The sequence below is a fragment of the Plectrocnemia conspersa genome, unplaced genomic scaffold, assembly GCF_051122295.1.
Source record: "Plectrocnemia conspersa isolate PC_06_02 unplaced genomic scaffold, ASM5112229v1 ptg000010l, whole genome shotgun sequence".
NCBI classification, from domain to species: domain Eukaryota; kingdom Metazoa; phylum Arthropoda; class Insecta; order Trichoptera; family Polycentropodidae; genus Plectrocnemia; species Plectrocnemia conspersa.
Genome location: NW_028277174.1, coordinates 31,314,278 through 31,329,009, shown reverse-complemented (window position 1 = coordinate 31,329,009; position 14,732 = coordinate 31,314,278). Strand labels below are relative to the sequence as shown.

General features: G+C 33.4%; 2 protein-coding genes across 2 annotated transcripts in view; one reads left to right on the top strand and one right to left on the bottom strand.

Moving 5' to 3' along the window:
* Positions 1-1,687: 1,687 nt before the first annotated feature.
* Positions 1,688-3,560, bottom strand: LOC148231376 (heparanase-like). The gene is made up of 2 exons (XM_088195263.1): positions 3,241-3,560; positions 1,688-2,607 (listed from the first exon to the last, which is right to left on the bottom strand). Exons 1-2 carry the CDS (start codon positions 3,463-3,465, stop codon positions 1,954-1,956), a joined length of 879 nt encoding a protein of 292 aa, XP_088051389.1. The 5' UTR covers positions 3,466-3,560; the 3' UTR covers positions 1,688-1,953.
* A 3,968-nt stretch (positions 3,561-7,528) lies between these two features.
* The window catches only part of qsm (Zona pelucida superfamily protein qsm), a 33,267-nt gene continuing 26,063 nt past the window's right edge, over positions 7,529-14,732 (top strand). Inside the window, exons 1-2 of the mRNA XM_088195262.1 lie at positions 7,529-7,994; positions 12,363-12,498. Of these exons, the coding sequence (XP_088051388.1) occupies positions 12,420-12,498 (79 nt within the window). The 5' untranslated portion in view covers positions 7,529-7,994; positions 12,363-12,419. The remainder of the gene's footprint in view (positions 7,995-12,362; positions 12,499-14,732) is intronic.

Below are 14,732 nucleotides of genomic sequence, written 5' to 3'. Positions count from 1 at the left end.
TTTTCACTAGTTGAGTTCAAATACATTTTTACCAGTAGAAATGTATCTATACTACCAAATATAATTTAACTTATAGGCGCTAATGAAATTATATGCTGTTCTAAAATGTCTCTAAAACTCAATTTGACAGTTGTGAAACGTAAATTTTCTCTGCAAACCCAAACCTAACCTACACGAATTAACCAATTCCAACTTGACCTAATGAAAGTTTTAAAACTAATTATAATTTTAAAACTTTCATTAGGTCAAATCTAAAATACAAATTCTCAGGGGGAAGTAAGCGGAAGAAGAAGTACAGGCATACGTTGCATCTTGCATATTGCTCTATAGTTTGTCTGCATTTCGATGTTACACTGTTTTAAAAATATGACAGCCATCTTTACCTATATTACTACGAATTTCTGATATGAGTTTCGGTTAAAGTGTATTCAAATAGAATTTTGGTCAATAGGAGGGCGCAAAGATAATTATCACTTCTCAGAAGTCAAAAATTCACGTCAAAAGCAATAAAATCGTGTTGGCGGCTCGGTAACGAGCGTTCCCACTGCGACGGCATGATTTTATTGATTTTGACTTCTGAGAAGTGATAATTGTTTTTTGCGTCGAAATTTGGTTTAGATGTGCTTCATTCGTTCTCACTAATTGCAAGTGGTAATATTGTTATAAGAAGTCATAATATGTATGCTATATAACTGAGCGTTTCCACTGCGACAGGGTACCCCTTGAATTTGTCCAGAAAAATGCATGTCATTTAATGAAATATTAGGAATCATAATGAAATCGAAATATTAAAAAAAAGCACCAGTGACAAGCCAATTTTTGCACCCCTCACTCCTTGGAAAAAGCTGAAATGACGTCTCTGTTCCTCTTTTATAAAAAAGGGCATTATTGTAGCAAATTAATTTTTTTTTATAGTTGTTTTGAGAAAAGAATGATAATAAAAGTTATAGATTATAAATTATCCTGGCACATGCATTCTTATTATACATAAATTATATACTTTTTGTTTTATAAGCTGCGTGTTAAATAGATCTGGTATTTAACTGGCTGCAAAGGTCACACCACTAGGCCACAATTTTCTTAAAGCAGAAATAGTGAAATCTCTACAAATTTGTTCAGTACTTTTTTAAAAATATATAGAATAGCAATTTTTAAATACAAATATGTAATAACTAGTTTTACCCTTTTCTGTCTCACTTATTTCTAATACGGTATTTCATTTATTTTTATTATTATGATTTTTCGAGAATTTTTTATTTTGAAAATGAAATTGATTTTTGCACCTTCCTAGTCAAAATTCGTTTTAGATATGCTTCATTCGATTCTCACTTATTATAAGTTGTAATATTGTTATAAAAAGTTTTATTATGAAGATTGTTTCCACTGCGGCTGCGCGATTTTATTACTTTTGATATGGATTCTAAAGTTGCCCCCTTCTTAAATTTGTCTGGAAAAATCGATGTCATTTAACAAAATACCTTAAATCATAATGAAATCGAAATATTAAAAAAACGACCACTGAATGGCCAATTTTTTCTCCTCTCTGCAAAAAGCTGAAATGACGTCTAATTGTTCAAAATAAGTATTTTGTTCAAGTTTCTGTTAAAGAAATGTGACTTGTATATATAATAAAATATATACCGAAATAGTATTAAGGAACGACGATGAAATAAAACAAACAGTTATTCTTGGGACTATTAAATGCATTTTATTTATTATGAAAATAAACGATACAAAAATAAGTATAATTACTATAATAATCAAGTCTTATAATCGCAGTCAACATATAAAATAAATCGATTATGTATATACTTGTCAAAATAATAAAACTAAAATCGAAGGATAATATTCCATTAATATAAAATAATGACTTAAAATATGGATATCATTATATAATATTCGATACATTTGGTATGTAAGTAAAATTAAAATTAGTTTGACTAATCACAGATCTTAATAACATAATGGCATTTTTACGCCGTGGATCACCCAGAACGCGACCGAATAACTCGGCATGTAAACCGTGGTCTTGTTGACGTAAATCTTTGGCGATAATTCGGGGACTTCTCCTTTATATTCCAACAGCTCTCCGTTGAGGGTCACGTCTTGAGACATTCGGTTACCGTCCTTGGGCAATATTACGTATTCTTCTATGGTCATGTTATCGTTGAAAACGCCGCCCCACAGTCTGAGACGAGTGGAGACGTGCGATAAGTTGGAGCCGTAGATAGTCACGCTGCCGTTCTTGCGAATGCCCGAAGCGCTGCAGTGGCAGTACAACCTTTGCATTTGGCCGGCCTCGACCGTGATGTTTAAAACTTGATTACCGACGAGCCTCTTGAAGAGTAAACTGACCCACCAGTCCGGATGCGGTTTGAAGTCGTCACCGAGGAGAGAGTAACTGCCGCCGATCAAACTCTGCCTGACGACCACGTCGATGCCTTTCAGAGCCGACACTCCCAGTTTATCGATCCATAGAGGAGTGGCGGCGTAAGAGTCGGACAATCCGGGAGCTCCTCCGCCGTAAGCCGAGCTCGTCTCGCTCAGCCACATGGGAACGTCTCCGCGTATGCCGTCGATGTTCTTCCTCATCGTATCGATCTGGCTCTGCAACAAATTGAACGTCGTATAGTCCCAAAAATCATTCAAAGTCGCCAAACGTCCGTTCAAATAATACTGATGCCAAGCTATCGCGTCTAAATACGAAGATACGTTTTCACCGAATCCTAATAGAAAATCCCTCATATATTTGACGCATTCGGGTCTACGCGGCTGAGGTCTCGTCGTATCTGGACCTACGATCCGAGAATCTGGCGATGTTGATTTAACGATGCTTTTCAATTTCTTGAAATCTCGACTCAACTGTTCCGGAGGAACGGAGACGTTAAAAACGTGCGGAAACGAATTAGGTTCATTGCCCAACTGCCAATCTACGTTACGATCGAAGCCCGATTCTTTAGTGAATTTAATAAGTTGAATAGCGTTGGTCGCGTCCCATTCGTCGCCGATTCGCAATAGCGCGTTGAGATCGAACAAGAGCCTAGCGCCCACTTTCGAGCAGAAACGATTGATCGCGATCCAGTCTTCTTTGTTCATGGCGACGTAAGGTAAGAGAAAATTTTGTCCTTTTTGTCCGTTTTGTGCGAATATCAACCGATCGGCCAGAGTGCCGCCCAGCCTGAGGTACGCGGGAGACAATAGTGCGGTCAAATTGAGCAAGAGTCGATTGTCGAAACCCACCTTGTCGGCGCCCTTCGTCAGCTTGGCCGTGTCGATGCCGTAGCTGAGGAACTTGTCGTCGATCACGTTGATGGGCTCGTCTTGGTAGTTCAAGGTGACTCTGTGCACTTCGCCCAAAAGGTATAAGACGTATATCGTCGTAATGTACATTATGACGACCAAAATAAACGATTTGAGGTAGTAGGAGAGCGGCTTGCCCCGCACGATCAGCTGTTCGTAGCCCATCTCGACGGTTGGACGAGTACTGCCGACGCGGCCGCCGATGGAACAACTATTATTGTTTGCGCATCTGACACCTCCGATGACCGCAACTTTCCAGTGTTGCCAGCTGACGTATTTGCGAACGCGATAATTGAAATCGATTAATGTGCAAAAATAATATTAAAAATATATAGCTATAAAAAATAAACCCGTAATTATTTTAGACTGGGGTAATATCCAAAGTTTTATCCCTTTGTAATATATAGGGGGGAGGGGGGTGTTAACGTCTATCAAAATAAGCGGCATTATTAAATAATAAAAAGTTTTTAATAAGTACGTCTTTTTCGCTGTTACTATATTCCTGAAAAATCTATGATTGTAAGCACAGTAATAATTATTTATTAATAAGAACATTTAATTGGAAACATTTCAACACCATATACGTTATTCACAATAGTCGTGGCATACTCTCAATGCACATCTTTCTATTTTGTCTTAGTTGAGTGATGCCACACCCGGATGAGGGTTTGTCTCCTGCCTATATTATCAAAACTTTTCAAAAAACTGTTGCTCAGAAGAATAAGATCTGTTTTAAAGAAAAATAATTGGTTGCTTACCATCACTGGTTTTCTTCAGAAACACAGTACAATAGAACAAGTATGGTAAACCGAGGTCTTTATGAATAGTAGTACTGTTCAGCTGCGTTTCTAGACATCATCCAGGCGTTCGACAAAGTGTGGCCCTACAATATAAACTGAAAAACGCACTCCCTTATAATATGTATGTAATGCTTAAGTCATATCTGAGTGACAAACATTTTCAAGCGAAATACCAGGATGGAGTGTCAGCTCTTCATACAATTAGATCGGGGGTGCCTCAAGACAATGTGCTTGATAATGTACCTACTATACATAGCAGACCTACCAACTAGCGAAACTTTTGTTATTATCTTTATGTCCTCATATGAAGATCCAGATAAGGCGTCTAGACTTATACAGAAAATCTGATAAAAAATCAAAAATGACTACAATTTTGAAGAATCGAGGCAAACGAGAAAAAATCTGTCCATGTGACATTTATCATAACAAGGACACATGCCCACTCAGGGAGAAACTCTCAGTTGCCAGTTGACAGTAAACTGCTTGTATACAAGGCCATCATAAAACCGATTTGGGTATACAGGATATAACTATGGGGCTCAACAAGCAACTATAATATAGATAAAATTCAAAGATATCAAATTAAAATTGTAAGGATGATATTGGATGCCGCATGGTTTGTACTAAATTCATACATCTACCGGGACCAGAATATCGCAATGGCAAAAGAATTTTGCCTTAGTTTGGCGTTAATTTTGGGACACCCTATATAAAAAAAAGCTGACGAGCCATCCTAATCAGCTTGCAAAGGATTTAACAACAGTGCAATACAGCAAACGCCTGAAGAGGAAGGAAATCTTATAAATTAAAGGCTAAAATGATATTTTCACTTGCGAAGTGAATTGCTGATGGGCGACTCATTGCCCTGCCACTAGACGGACGAACAAATTGTTTAATATCCCATAAGGACAGATTACAAATTTTTCATATGTATAAAAAAATATATTTAAATAAACGGTCTGCTTAGTTGTGAAATTTGAAAATTTTGTGGATTTTACTATTCCACTTGTCTGTTTATACGAGCGCGGTTCAATAAGTATCCGTGTTTAACGACAGATGGCGTTGTTAAGGCTGTTACCATCGTGTGCTGCCATCTGTTAAAAGACGCCAAAAACAAATTTAACCCTGACTCATAGATTAGTTTGTATTTGAAAGTCATTGCAGTAAGCAGTGCAACGTGGTTTTCACTAAAATGGAAAAAGTGCAGTATCGTTCAGTGGTTCGCTTCGTGCTTCAAAACCCGGAATTGTCGAATCGTTGGCGTTCGCAGAATTTAGGCTTTTATTTTAGCTCCCTTTGGCGCATTTTGTATCTGGACTTGCACTTACAGCTTACTCCTGTATAAAATTTACAATTATACAAGAATTGAAGCCCAGAAACCATGGACAGTGAATAATTTACGCAGATTGGGAGTTAGGGCAGCAGGAAGTTGATGCTGATTTTTCAAAGAAAACCTTTTCTGATGAGGCACATTTTCACCACTCTGGGTATGTTAATAAGCAAAATTGCCGCTAATGGGGCGAGGAAAATCCTTGTGTAATTCACAAGAGATCATTACATGCCCAAAAATTAACTGCTTGGTGCACGTTGTGGTCAGGCGACGTCATTGGGAATTTCTTTTTTGAAAACGATGAAGGCTGGACTGTAACAGTCAATGGTGAGTTCTATAAACTAATGATAACCGATTATTTTTGGCACGAAATTGAAGATATATGGAAGACATAGTCCGCTAGAAAATTACAAGAAACAAGTTTTAACTAAACAAAATAAAAGCAAATTCAACATTTCAGAACTCCAAAGAATTGCATATTATCCACCCAGTCTTTGAAGCCACCAGCTATCATCAATTATCACAATATACAAAACTATTTTTTAACCGTTTTTACCGCCAACGAGATAAAATTTTCGCTAGTAGAAATATATATCTACTGGTGAAAATGTATTTGGATTTCACTTCTTCACTACTAAAAATATAACTTCACAATACATATTCACTGTAACATTTATACATTGCAAGTATGTAAATGTATATATTACGTACGGAAAAATTGAAATTATATAATTTTACTAGCACCTGCCAGATAGATTATATTTTCACTGGTAAAAATCTACCGGTGAAAATTTATTCTTATAAGATTTACTGAAATGACATATTTAAGTATTTTCGGGATAGATTCGAGACTGTTTTTTAGATTTTTTTGTGGGATAACCTAAGAATTTATGGTTTAGAATCAGGGACGTAATTTCAGCTTTTACCAGGGTGTGGTAAAAGTGGTGAGTATTCATTAAGATTCATAGTATTATATTAAATGACATTAATCTTTTTGGCCAAATTCAAGATGGTACAAATATCCCCCCACCTGCCTAGGGCTGCCAGATTTCAAATTAGGTTTCGCAGGACAAAAATAGAAAAAAATTACGTCGATTTTTCTCAATTTTTTGTTACATCATTTTTAATATCTAAACCATATTTTATTTTGACCATTTATTAATGTATTTAAAAAACAAAAAAAAATTGCATTCAATTTTTATTTACAGAATGTATACTAAAAATTATATAATACCTATTTATCACTTGATTAAAAACGATTAAATTATTATTATAGAAATCACTTTTCACAGCGGTGAATATGTATTCCGATATGATTTCACTGAAATGACATATTTTTTTAAATATTTTCGGGATAGAAAATTTTTGGTTTAGAATCACGGACGTCATTTTAGATTTTTAGATTTTTATTTCATTAAGATTCATAGTATTTAATTAAATGAAATGTCCCCACCTAACCCTGCCTTAAATGACTTCCCTGTCAAAAAAGTTACATTATAGAAATTGAAATAAAAAAAATATTTTTATTTTATATTTGCCAACATGTGTGATTAAACGATATTTGAGTACTTACACACGATCACTGCTGTAGTTTTGATCATTTCAACATTAAATAGTTATTTCAATTATCTCGGCTAAGTTTGAACCGCCATCTTGTTTAAAAATATTAGCTATTAAAAAATAAATAAATCGTAACTCCGTTAAAAATTATAGAGAAAAAAGTAGAGGTCGAATATGTTATATATTAAGTAATAAAATAAAATTAAAATTAAAAAATTTGTAAACTTTTATATAAAAAAATATATAATTCTTGCGATTAAAAATAAATATATATTAAAAAAAAAATACTTCTAGAATCGAATTATATAGTTAACTAAAAAGTATTAAATATAGAGTTTGTATTATTAATATAATTAATATATTATACAATTTATTGTTAAATATATTAAAAAACCCATTTATTTGTATTCATTTTAAAGTAGTTTTTCTGCATGCATACTGAAAGTTTTTCATAAGTAAGAACAGCATTAAAAAAACACATCACGTGCGGTTGTGCAACACTAAAAACGAAATGCATACAATTGTCTATGGATTTAGCACATATTTTTTCTATTTACCTAAAAAGTATGCATACACAACAAAAGGAACAATAACAACGATCGATTCACAAGGAGCACTCCTTACGAAATATCATAAAACAAAAAGATTTTCAGCGTCCACTATAAGAATCCACCCAGATGAGTTCCTGTTTTTGCAGCTGCATTTCCACAATCCTTCGACTCATTCTCAATACACACACGAGCGTGGCCAGCGTGTGTGTACATTAACAATTCATCAGGTATGAAGACATCGATGTGTTGCCCCACCTGAGAGAGCGAGTGAGGTTGCTGCGCTGCAGGAGGAGCAACTACCTGTACAGATTTGAAACCAGTATGTGGATGGCCTCCGGCGCATGAGGTTGTCGCGTTGTTCTTTCGCGGATTCTGTTCTTGCTTGTACTCGTTCTTAGCCGAGAAGACGATGGCCAGGTGATCCAGGGGAAGGCGCTGCAGAAGTACGAAAAGGTGAGCCTTGACTTCGATTCTGTATACCATATTTGCTTAGGTGACACGTAACAAAGTCGAATATGTACAACAAACTTACGCAATCTGAATGGACACATTCGATACTATCGAACACTGTCTATCAACGATCATTCGAAATGTTCTTTATACTGTGACCTAATCCTGTAGGATTAAAATCACTAGTAGTTCACTAAGATCCACCTGTATATGATAAGCGAACTTACCCTTATCCCAATGAATCAATAAATTCTGATCGGAAATCAGTATGCTTAAGTTGCAAAATTATGATTTATGTTTTTATCCATAAGCATATTTTTACCCTTCTCAAAAACATTATATATTTTTTTGTATTCTATTGTTATAAGCTTCATATTATATATTTATTTATGTCAGTAAGTCAGAACTATTAGTCGAAGACATATCCGTTTTTGCATTTAAGTCCCTCATGTGCAGTACAATGAGCTCTTATCCTTTATTTAATAATGTACAGAAATTTATATTTTTTTAGTAGATTTAAATAATATTATTTTAGTTGATAAAAGTGATAACATAATAAGATACAATTTTGCGAATTAGTGGTTTCCCTTTGCTTTCAATCGCCTGATGGAAGTCACGTGTGTCAATCGGAATAATTAAAATTATATAGAAATCAAATTATTTATTGAGATGAAGATTGAATTTTGTATATATTATTTTTAGTGAGATTTAAAAAAAATGGTACTTTGCAAAAAATGGACGAAAGGTACATTAAAGTATAAATAAATCCATACAAAATATAATATTTTTTATGATGTACAATTAAATTTAAAATAAAATAATTTATGCATTCATCGAAATTATTTAGTATTGTACTTTATACAAACAGACTGCAATTTCAAACTGAATCATTTCAATATTTTTTTTATCTATATGGCGTTTATATAAATAGCATAGAAATTGTAAATAATTAGTGTAATTGCTTTATACATTAATTATAAAAAATAATATTTGTAAAAAAACTATTAAAGTAGTTATGTACATTATACATATTAAATATTCATATTTCCAATGTAGGTATAATAAAAGGCTTTTAAAATATTTTAGAAGTTGTTCGCGATTCAATTCAATTTTTTTCAACAGTAGCTTATAAATAAAGTGTGAATGTTTGTACAAAATGAATAAAAAGTGTGTACAAAAAGCTTGAAGAAACGATTAATTCCAACTATTTAGTTTTGCCAAAAAACAGAATCTTCACGCATGATTCCCATTTATCACCAAAGAAGGGTATCTTCGATTATTCATACCTTCGCAAATTGAGGATGATGATGGTGCCTAAAATTCACCCAAGGGTTAAAGACCCTTAATTGGCGTGTTTCCATTTGCAGGAAAAAATGGCAGACAAAGAATGGCACGCCAAGGCCCGAGTCGCCCACCGCGAGTGATCCTTATTTGGGAAGCTTACACGACAGCGATCGCCAACCTCCCTGTGCTTATCCATTAATTCAAGAATTAAGAGTAATTCATTACAATAAAGATTTTATTGCGTTAATTATAATTTAAAATTAAATAATAAGAGATTATAAAGCATTCTGGAAAATGCACGTAGGAATAAAAAGCTCATGTAGCGCATTGGGCTTATGTATCACAAGCCTTAAAAATTTATGAAACAACTAAACGAGTAAATAACTCCATATATATACAAATCTAGATATACTTTGTTGCCATACACGAAAAATCATGATTTTAGAAATGTTGCATCAAAAGTGTTATTATTATTTCATTATAATAAATATAATATGAGTTTGTCATATGATAGTGTCTTATTAAAAACGAAAAACATAAAAAGCTCGTCGACAAATATAATACATTTAGAATGCCTTAATTTTAAATTGGTTAGTTCCACTTTTGGATGAAGATTTCTTAATAATCACGTTGCTTCTAACAAAATCTCGTACATCTGAACTTTATTGTTAGCGAAAAGATTATAAAAAATACATTATTTTGTTGTCTAATATACCAGCAATTACAATCGTATCCTTATTCAAATTCTAGATTATATCGTTATCGTTGTATTATTTAACGCACATACAATGAAGCTGAGGGGAGGTGCCGACAATCTGTCGATGCACGGTTTTTTTCAGTTGCGGGAAGTAGTAGTTTTCAAACTACAATATTTTGATCGCATACCCTTAAGACAGAAAAAAATAGTGCTTATCTCTGAATATACACATTGGTAAAAAATGAAATATATCTAAAATATTTGATGTCAACTCTTCTACGAGTATCCGAATACATTCGCTTATTTAATGTTTACGATCTTGTAAATATCACGTATACTCGCTTTAGTGACCATTGTTCTAAAGAGTCGTGATTGCGTCCCTTATTCTTAACCGATAATGCTCCCTTATATTAGTCATTTAACTCTGCAACGAGCTTGCCAAATACATGTATGTCTTTGGCAATAACAGAAAGGAGCTGGAAACTTTTGGGCGTGCACCAATATATTTGTTATATTTTACAAAACATTTCGTGCGCATTTGTAATATGTATAGGCGTGTTATAGGCGTGTGTATGTTTATATATTATATATATTAACTTGTTGTGTGGTAAATATGTAAGTACATATGTTAATGTAATGGTTTAAATTATTTTGTATATAGGCTAATAAGACGCATTGGATAAACCTGGCCAATCAGATTTGTGATATTTGTAGTGTAGCTGTCAGGAATCAACTCAGATTTTTTATACAGTTATTTAGTAATTACATTAAACAAGTATGAAACTTTATAAAAATATCTTCAGATAAAATACATTTTACCTTTTAAAACATGATTTGTTTTCATTGTTGTAATTTTTATATTTAGTAAATACATGTATAAGAATTTAATTATATATTTTTAAGAAAATAAACACACAAATATATGGCCAAATAATATTTGATTTAGACCATGCGTGAGCATCTGTCAAATATTATAAAACGGTCGAATTTTGTTATTTTATGAACAAAATATTGTTTTATTTAAATGGATACCGCAGTAATGGCCGAATCGTTATATTATATTTTAAATCGCGACTAAAAATAATATATATTTGTAATAGTGCTACCAGATGTCCGAATTGGCGAACTAGTTGTGCTAAAATTGGTATTATTTCTCATTTTTTAATATGATATAGTATTAAATTTATATTCAAAGCAACTTTTTGTAGTATTTACATAAAAACTAACGCGTTGAATAATATAGTATCGGTTTTCGAGAAAAAATTAACATAGTAAATATATCGGTTAAGTTCGGTAGTACGTTTGATCCGCAAGGACGTCGTCATATCAGCGTGTTTCAGGGAGGGGGCTAATGTTGGCCAGTCAGTAGTGTTTTTTTATATTTCGATTTCATTAAGATTCAGAGGAGGGACAAAATTCCCCAACCACCTCACAAAAGACGTTCCTATTTAGAATCGACGTCAAAAGTGAAAAAATCGTGAGAATCAAATGAAGCATATCTAAACCGAATTTTGCCCCATAAGAGAGCGCAAAAAATAATTATTCCTTTTCAGAAGTAAAAAATCCACGTCAAAAATAATAAAATCGTGCCGTTACCGTCGCAGTAGGAACATTAGTATTATTAATATACTGTTTATGTTTATATTATGTTTTATATGTGTATATTATGATTTCATTTTATTAGTGTGTGAACAATTAGCTATATTAGCTAATTAAAATAAATGCAGATATGCGACGTCTGTCTGTATTTATTTTTTCGCTTATACCCTGAGAGATGAGTTGGTTTATTTTGTATTTTTTTGTACTTGACCTAATAAGAGTTCTAAAACTATAATTAGTCTTAGAATTTTCATTGAGCAAGCTGGGTTTGGATAATTAGTGTAGGTTCAGTTTGGGTTTGAACAGCAAATGGACGTTTCGCAACTGCCATATTGAGATACATACATTTTAGAGCAGCATATAATTACACTAGCGCCCGTCAGTTAAATTATATTTTCGCTAGTAGAAATATATATTTCTACGGGTGAAAATGTATTCTGATAAGATTTCACTGAAATGACATTAAAAAAATATTTTCGGGATAGATTTGAAACTGTTTTTTTTATTTTCTTTGAGGGATAACCCAAAAATTTATATTCGATTTTATTAAGATTCTAGTATTTTGTTAAATGAAATGCATTTTTCTGGCCAAATTCAAGAGGGAGAAAATGCCCGCTTCTCAAATGACGTCCCTGCTGATCCGCCATCTTGTTTCAAAATGACGGCTACTTAAAATTAATTATCATATCGTCGTTAATACTGTATATAGAGAGAATAGTAAAGATGTTCTATTGCAATTTTTATTTTATGTAGTTAATTAATAAATAATGTATTTTTTTGCATAATTTCAGGTTTCAAAAGACGACTATGATCAACCAGTTCTGACCAGGAATCCGACGATCGACACGATGAGTTCTTCCAGTTGCATATCGGTCTTTTTGGCCGCATTCATCTTGTGCTCTTCTCCTATGGCGATAAGCGCTAAAGGTCAGTGATATACAGTCTATACAAAAAAATAAATGCATTTGTGCTTTGACATTGCGGTTGGCTACTGCACCAACCGGTGATGAGTCACACATAGGCGTGGGATAAGAACCTGAAAAGTGGAGGTCAGACCGCCTACACAAAAGCGGCGGTGACAGAGACTGGCGTCATTTTTTATTTATTTCATATTATATTATAATTTCACTGCAAGGATAATGTAGAATTTCAAGAAAAATGCTTTTTACTACCATATTCATAAGACTGGATTTTTCCTACGTGCATTGAATGCAAGATCAGCTTCTAAAATATTTGCAATTCAAAGATACGAGTTAAGAGTATTTATATTCACACATATACACATGCGTTTGTTTCATGTGATTCCAGTTTTATAGAATTTAAAGCTAGGCAGATTAATGGTTATTTTTAATAGCGATACATTTGCATAAAGAGGCTAAATAAAATGTGGGAATTTACACTTTAAAATGCTGCAATTAGTCCGAAAGTATGCGAATTATTGTGAGAATTGTTACACATTAATATTCCAAGCATTTGAATAGAACTAATATTTCGATTATTAAGCTTTTATATTTAAGACATATTTCAACAATATGTCCGTATATATTTTTTTGTAATTACAAAAAAAATCTGATATCTGATACTTATGACTTAAACTCAACATTGTGATGTTTAGCAATAGTTGAGTTACACCTCTATAATTTAAATATGTAGTAATAGTAAGGTAGTATTGTAGTGAATTTATAATATATACGAATACATTTTCACTGGTAAATATATATTTATACAAGCGAAAATATAATTTGCCTAATAGTCGCTAGTAAATTATATGCTGCTTTAAACTGTCGTTGCTATTTAAAGCAGCTTATAATTAACTAAATCAGTGGGCATAATAGGGAGGGAATTATTTATCTGCAAGATTTGTCGTTCACATGAAATGTCAGTTTAGCCGTGTTAATCTCAAATGGATCGATTATCCCTATATTGATGTCAGTAGATAGATACTATTTGTATGTGGAAATTAATAAACCGCCTTGAACACTCTAAGTGTGATTTAATGAAGGCAGACACGCAACCACAACCGGCCTTATATAACATCTCAATATCGCGAACGATCAAAACCGAACTTCAATGTATAGGAAGTGCTAGTTTCAGAGCAAAACTGTGTAGTTCCCAAGCCAATTATTTGCCTCAAACCTAAATATAAATCCAAGTCGGAGCTTCCCTGGGACTCGCAAAGCCTTCTAAGTCTTGTCCAAACAGTCGCGATTGTTTATTCAATAACGGAATATGTTGTTTTAAAATGCCTTCGCGGCAAGCTAAACTTACTGTTAGCCGTCGGTTGTCTTAATATGGCCCGAAGACCGAGTGACTCGAAAATATAATTGCCCGTACTCCTCGATACGTTTGCATATTGATAGTGGAATTAGTATCAGTCAATCATTATCGAGAGAAGAAGGACGGGAGGCGTGAGAAATGTGTCAGTACCGTAATACGCGATGTAGCTTACCGTAATTTACGTGACTATAATTCGTACTCTCGTGTGCCATAAATCGCATAGAGATTACCGCGAAGGCATGAAAATTGGGATGGATAGTGTTAATTGCCGACAAGGTGGATTAATCTGAGATGCGATGAAAGATTTACGTATGTGATAGTGAAAAAGATTGTGAAGCTGTAATTTTAATCGTTTCGGATTAGAAACATTTAGATAAAATATTATTTTTTCAGTATCAGGTTGTCCCATTAGTATGCGTTTTTTTCCCAGAAATTTGCAAAAATGTATTACTTTTTATAAATTAATGATAAGTTCACTATTCTATTTGTTAACAGTAGTTGTATCAATGATGCTATTTAGTAACGGGATATTTTCAGCCCTGAATCAAAATTTAAGCTCGGTCATGATAGCAGTTAAAAACATAGTGCAGGGATGCCATTAAATTTAGAAAGTGTTAAATGTGGTTCTTAAAATTTCATTCTGAGAATTTTGACAATGTATCTACGTAAGGGCGGGTTGTTAGTGAGGATATTAGGGCTGCCATCAAAGCAGATCCGAGATTAACGATACAGAAGCTAGCATAAAAGCTCGACGTGTCGCCTACATCAGTTAACAGACATATAAAAAAAATATGAAATGTATAAACTATGTACAGAAATCAACCTAATTCTTGCAGCTTTTGCCGGATAGAATTTTTATTAATTATGGTATGTCCTCAATATTA

Coding starts and splice junctions, on each gene's coding strand:
- LOC148231376 (XM_088195263.1), bottom strand. CDS start 3,465: ATGGGCTACGAACAGCTGATCGTGCGGGGCAAGCCGCTCTCCTACTAC. Junction 2,608..3,240: donor TGACGAAGGGCGCCGACAAG/GTGGGTTTCGAC, acceptor AATTTGTTGCAG/AGCCAGATCGATACGATGAG.